The sequence below is a fragment of the Palaemon carinicauda genome, chromosome 4, assembly GCF_036898095.1.
Source record: "Palaemon carinicauda isolate YSFRI2023 chromosome 4, ASM3689809v2, whole genome shotgun sequence".
NCBI lineage: Eukaryota > Metazoa > Arthropoda > Malacostraca > Decapoda > Palaemonidae > Palaemon > Palaemon carinicauda.
Genome location: NC_090728.1, coordinates 115,698,170 through 115,704,862, shown reverse-complemented (window position 1 = coordinate 115,704,862; position 6,693 = coordinate 115,698,170). Strand labels below are relative to the sequence as shown.

The window sequence follows — 6,693 nt, the reverse complement described above, 5'->3', positions numbered from 1 at the left end:
AGTGACTAATGTTTACTTTTCAATAGAGGGCAACAATGGATAGGGTAACAGGATTACCAAGCTATCTAAGGGAGCATAAGCTGAAATGTGTGTTGGGTTAACTGTGTGGAATCATAAACAATTATTTGAAATATATAATCACAGAAGATCATGTGTTTAAATCAAACCTAAATCTACACGAATGTTCGATTAGACTTTTATGGCAATAATGTTTTAAATTTAGAATTTAAGTTGTGATTTTAAACCAGAAGACGCTCAAAATAGATCCTAGTGTACTTCATTCATTGAGGCGTAAAATATAACCACGAACAAAACAGTTATTATATCCTAATCTATTATTAGATTTCCCTCATTCTTTTCTACTACATGACTTTTCCCTATGGTGCAAATCTGGCGTTTACTGAGCATTAGCAGTTAGCAGTTTCCGACAGAGAGATTCTTGTAATCTTTTCACGGTTATGACATTGGATCTTTCGCTTGCAATAACACAACCTCGGCAATATACTCTCTTTCTCGCAATCGAGGGGTTTTCTATTCAGGAGGTTCCAGTTTCATTTCCTTGACCATTTAAAAGATTTATATGTTTTGCTTTCTTCAACGAAGATGTTTGTGTTATGTATTTTCATTATGTTTTCATTACAAGGGTTAAAGCTGCTTTCCTTGCGTAAAGAAATTAAAAGGAGAAATTCAACAGTTATGTTCCTAGCGCTAGAGAAATGTTACACTTAAACGAACCCTGAATGTTTTATGAAGGATTTCTCATTGAAGGATCTATACACATTCGATACGAGAGTAGAAGTGCGTTAACTATTCACGTCATATTGACGTCATGGGAGATATTACGTATTTGATAATTTGATAATTTTTTGAGAAGCCTCGCAGAAACCTGTGGACATAAAAGATGGAAGGGATTTTTTAGTTTATTATCAATTTTCTTACTTGGCTGTTTTCCAGGTTGAAGCTCTTGGGCTTATAGCATCTTCCTTTTCAAACTACGGGTTTGTCCTAGCTAATAATAATAATAATAATAATAATAATAATAATAATAATAATAATAATAATAGTAATAATAATAATAATAATAATAATAATTTTAAAAATAATAATAATGAACAGTGTAGGGTTATAAGATAGTAGTTTTGTCCTTTTCTATGATTCTGATAAAAAAAAAAAGTAGAGACCAATGTTAAAAAAATCATTCCGCGGAAGATTAGGAATGTTATAAAATTTCTGAGCGTGGCGCAGAAGATATGAGATAAATTGCCAAGTAAAGGTTTACGAGTTTCACGACAGATTTGGAATGTTATAAAATATTCCGAAGAAGTAAAGGAATATTTGTAGTTTTTTTATTTCAAATATCGAGGGAACATAGTTTATTTGAAATGTATAGCGATGCAAAATCATGATAATATTGTAGTTGTGACTGACAGGTGATTTTCATGAAGTAAGACGTTATTGAATTAAAACTTTCGAGTTACATATGGTCATAAATATCCGATGAAATTCTCTTTTCTTCTGGATTTCAATATGAAATCGAGAAGGGAGGAGTTTAAAACACTAGTCATTATAAAAGCTTATATTATTGGCAGATAATAATAATAATAATAATAATAATAATAATAATAATAATAATAATAATAATAATAATAATAATATTAATAATAATAATAATAATAATACATAAACTAAGAATGTAAAGGAGCCCATCATTCCCTGAACTTCCATGTAGCTGAATATGTTCAACTTTAAAACGCAATAATTACGGAAAGAGGAAGACTCCCCAAACTTCTCGTCAACAATAGTAATGAGAAAAAATTAAAGGAGTCAAAACAAATAGTGAATTAAACATAAAAGCGACATGTATGAATATTGACAATGGTTTCAGAAACTATCTGCCAGCAAGTAAAAGTCAGTGAAGAAAAGTATAAGAAGGACAATCTCCCGATATCCAAAGCATACATCAGAATCGTTATGCCAGCAAGCCCTATACGAAAAACAAGATAATCTAGATTTCTAATAAAAACATCCATACATAAGGAAGACAATACCAGTATAAGAAATGTCACGTTAAGTTCAAAATACAAGACTTTTACTGGATTGCTCTTCCTCCTTGCAATATGTAGAACAATGTAACACGTACATTTGGGCACAGGAATTCCTGGTACACTTTGCTCTAGGGAAGCACACCCTGTCAAACTCTAAAGCTGGCCATACACTCAGAGGATTGGCATGATGATATGATCGCGAATGGCGCGTTCGTGCCAATTCCTAACGAGTGTATCGCCACCCTGACACTTGCACAAATTGTGGCATGCATTGTCACAACTCGAGTCGTTCCAATGTGCAAACTAGTTGTAAACTGGCATGAAGTGTTCGTAAATCTATCGTGACATCGTATACCACGATATCACGATGGGTTTACGAACACTTCATGACGAGAATTTTGAAATGTTAAAAATTTTGGTCACGACAAAATTTTGTGACCAGGTTGTGAACTATGCGCAAACTGTACTTGAATTCGTCGCGAACTTGTCGGGACGATGCGGGAGGATGCGTGCCAGTGCGTGGCAATGCGTGCCAGTGCGTGGCAATGCGTGCCATGCCACGACTGTCACGAACTGCCATGAATATTTCACGAACAGCTCACGTCGAGTTCACAAGTAGTTGACGACAAGTTCAGAAATATGCGTGCGACGCAGCGTGGCCATGCCTTCCCACTGACATGGTCACGTGTACTTCACGCATTGATGGCCCGAGCAGTTCACAACTAGTTTACGCACTTCACGAACAGTTTGCCCATGGCACGAGCATTTCACAGTCAGTTCCCGAACAGTTCACGAACAGTTCACGAACAGTTCACGAGCAGTTGACGACTACTGCGCGACTGTGGCGCTCACGTTGGTATGGGGATATATATAGAGCTTCCTGAACACTGCTCGTCATTCCAGAGCTCACCAGCGAAGAGACAACATGCCTAAAACAAAGCAGACAAAAGGAAGAGGGAGAAGGCCAGAAGCCAACAGGCCAGAGGCAGAGACTGCTGACAGAGACAATTCTCCTCACTCATCAATATCAAGTCTCAATCTCGTGATCCCGGAGACACAACCGGATCCAGTCTAAAGCCAGAGACAGCCATCCAGTGAGGACGAGAAAAAACAGGAAAAGCGGGTCCGGGTGTCTAAGAAAGAAATCCCTGACTACTGCTGGACAGAAGAGGCAGAGTTTAGGTAGGCCGACCTTGTGAAGGAGAACCCCCCACTGTATGACAAGAAGCACAAGGAGTGGCTCAACATGGCAGCCAAGAACAGCCGGTGGGACCAACTTGGAGAGCAGCTGGAGCCTTCTGCCACTGGTGCCCAATGCAAGAAGCATTATGGGAAATTGAGAACCAGGGTGGGGAAGATTATGAAGAAGGAGAAGAATAGTGGAGCTGACCAGCCACAAAGAAGTGCCTGTGACGACCACATCATGGAGACCTGGTGTTTCCTGATACAACACATCGTCCGGGGAGAGACAGGCCCCAGTGAGCAGTTTGCTGTCCCAGAGTCAGCTGCAGTGATGGTCAGCGAGGGAAACGATGATGAAGTGAGGTCCGCAGGTTCCCACAAACAAGCATCTACTAGCACCGGGAAGGGCAAGGGCAAGGGGACGCGGTCCAGCCCACCATCAATACTGACAGACACCACAACCAGCGACACCTGGGTGACCCACAAGCACCTCAGTAAAGTACTGCAAGATGTGAGAATCCCAATGTCTACATGTAGATTGTATTCCAGTTTCATCCATTGCTTTTGACATGGAATGTGCAAAATGTTGCATTGGAATGTTGTACTAAATTGTTACGATGCTTATATGTTTCAGATCATCTACAAAGAAGAATCCTTGGCGCCCAGCCACTCGTACACCGGCCAAAATAAGATCGTACACGATTTTTCGTGCCTGCTGGAAGACCACATGCATGCCATCCCGGAGGACTACTGGCATGAATTCTAGATAGACTGCCTCAACCTTGTACACCGCTACAGGCAGCGGCGTCAGCTCTTCCAGCAGCCACATCAACAGCCACTCATGACCTGGCCAGGCCCACAGCCGCAGCAACCTTGGCAGCCCCCTCAGCAGCAACAGTTCTGGCATCCACTTGAACCAGCAACCTTGCAGCCACCACCAGAGCAGCAACAGCAGCCTCAGCAGCATCGTCCAGCCAGTCAGCCATCACTACTAACCTGGATGCCGCCCCAGTCACCACAGTCTTCATTCCAGTCCTCCTGACCCTGTACCATGGAGTGGCAACCAGGGATGCCACCTGCACCATCAGCCACCCTTGTCCAGGCTCTTTCACCAACAACTTTAGTATCGTCAGCCACCCTTGAACAGGCTCCTTCACCAACACCTCCAGTGTCATCGCTGTCAGCCACATTCAAGACACCTGTAACACCACTCAGCTTCCCAGTCCTGACCCCAGGGTCCGTCGAGAGCAACCTAGAAGAGGGCATGTCACCATCATCCCTCTAAACCTCCAAGGAACTCAACACCCCACCAGTCTATCGGGTATCCCACGCAGCGGTACCACAACCAGCAAGGACACTGACTGATATGAGATACTTGTAAATATTTGTAAATAATTGGACTGTGATACTTGAACATATTTGATGTTTGCTGTTTTCATGTAAATAAAATGATTTCTTATTTCAAAACACTTATTTTTCTCTTTAACCTTAAAATAAAGTGAAAGAAAATCAAAAAGAAAAAAATGAAAGAAAAATAAACAAAAAAAAATAAAGGGCCAAAAAAAAAAAAACATGAAAAATAAACGTTTATTTTATTTCAAAAATGGAACAACTGTGGATGCAGCGCATGGAGCTACTACCAGCAAGGACACTGACTGAGATGAGACATTTGTAAATATTTGTAAATAATTGGACTATGATACTTGTACATATTTGATTTTTGCTCTTTTCATGTAAATGAAATGCTTTCTTATTTCAAAACACTTATTTCCTCTTTAAACTTAAAATAAAGTGAAAGGAAATGGAAACGAAAAACAAATAAATAACAAATAAAAAGGAAAGAAGAAACCAAAACATAAAGGGCAACAAAAAAAAAACACGAAAAATAAACGTTTTTTTTATTTAAAAAAATGGAACAACTGTGGATGCAGCTCATGGAGCTATTACCAGCAAGGACACTGAAATGAGACACTTGTAAATATTTGTAAATAATTGGACTGTGATACTTGTACATATTTGATGTTTGTGGTTTTCATGCAAATAAAATGCTTTCTTATTCCAAAAAAAGGGGCAAAGAAAAAAAACACGAAAAATAAACGTTTCTTTTATTTCAAAAATGGAACAGCTGTGGATGCAGCTCATGGAGCTACTACCAGCAAGTACACTGACTGAGATGAGACACTTGTAAATATTTGTAAATAATTGGACTGCGATACTTGTACATATTTGATGTTTGCTGTTTTCATGTAAATGAAATGTTTTCTTATTTAAAAAAAATAAAGGGCAACCAAAAAAGAAAAAAAAACACGAAAAATAAACGTTTCTTTTATTTCAAAAAATGGAACAACTGTGGATGCAGGTCATGGAGCTACTACCATTTTTTCTTGCCAAGGGACAGCACCAGCAGGGGACATGTAGTAATATGAAAGGTAGTCTCGCTGATCCTTTGCATCCTTCTGGGTATGATGGCCAGTTAGAGACAGCAGCCCCTGCAGGTGTCGCTCGGTCCTCCCTCTACCCGGGATCAGATCACGTTTTTCCGGATCTCCTGCAGGACGCAGGCACACATGGTGATCAGGTTGATGGTGTCGGGGTGCTGATGCATCGTCGTCAAGAAGCAACGGAACCTCTGATATAAAATTCCAAAGGCATTCTCCACGACTCCTCGGGCACGAGACAGCCTGTAGCTATATATGCGTTCTCGTAGGACTTGTGACCGATGGGAGAATGGTTTCATCATCCAGGTTCGGAGAGCAAAGGCGTCATCCCCTACGAAGTGATAGGGCACTGGGTGGTCATCATTAGGGAGTGGTTTGTGTTGAGGCACTCCGGCTCTGTTCTCTTCTAAAGCATCATGCAGGGACCAGTTACTCCATGTTCCTCCATCCAAAGCACCACCCTCTGCCCCAACATCCACATCGAGGAACTTGCAGGTAGCATCTGCCACTGCCATCAGTACAATGCTGTGGAGGCCCTTGTAGTTGTAGTAGTAAGAGTCAGCATTGGGTGGCTTCTTTATGGCGATGTACTTTCCGTGCAGAGCCCCCAGAAAATTGTGGTAATTCCATCTGGAGCTGAACCTGGCAGCAACTTCCTTCCACTCTTCTTCAGTTTAGGGGCAGCACAGCACTTCGTCCTCGTAGACTGCGATGATGGCTATACACACCGCAGGTATGAACTTGCAGATGGTACTTGCTTCAACCCTGAAGCTGTACTGCAGACTTTAATAGGAATTTTCAGTGGCTAAAAAGCAGAGGGTGGCAGCCAGCTTGAGTCCAACTTGAAGCGGTTCTCTCATGAAGGTGGACTGATTCTGGAGGTGAGGGATTAACTTCTCAACCATCTCTTGGAACGGGTCACCTGTGATTCTGAGGTAATTTTTGTAGCCCCTTTGATCGGCCTTGTGGAGTTCTGTCAGTAGAATGTCATACTGTCCAAACTCGTGTCTTCTGGTTAACCATTCCCT

At 41.1% G+C, this 6,693-nt stretch overlaps 1 protein-coding gene across 1 annotated transcript; it reads right to left on the bottom strand.

Annotated features, from left to right (window-relative positions):
- Positions 1-5,751: 5,751 nt before the first annotated feature.
- On the bottom strand, positions 5,752-6,180 carry LOC137639626 (putative nuclease HARBI1). The gene has a single exon (XM_068371884.1). It carries the CDS (start codon positions 6,178-6,180, stop codon positions 5,752-5,754), a length of 429 nt encoding a protein of 142 aa, XP_068227985.1.
- Positions 6,181-6,693: the final 513 nt, after the last annotated feature.

Excerpts from the sequence above, each read along its gene's own strand:
- LOC137639626 (XM_068371884.1), bottom strand. The coding sequence starts at position 6,180 with ATGGCAGTGGCAGATGCTACCTGCAAGTTCCTCGATGTGGATGTTGGG.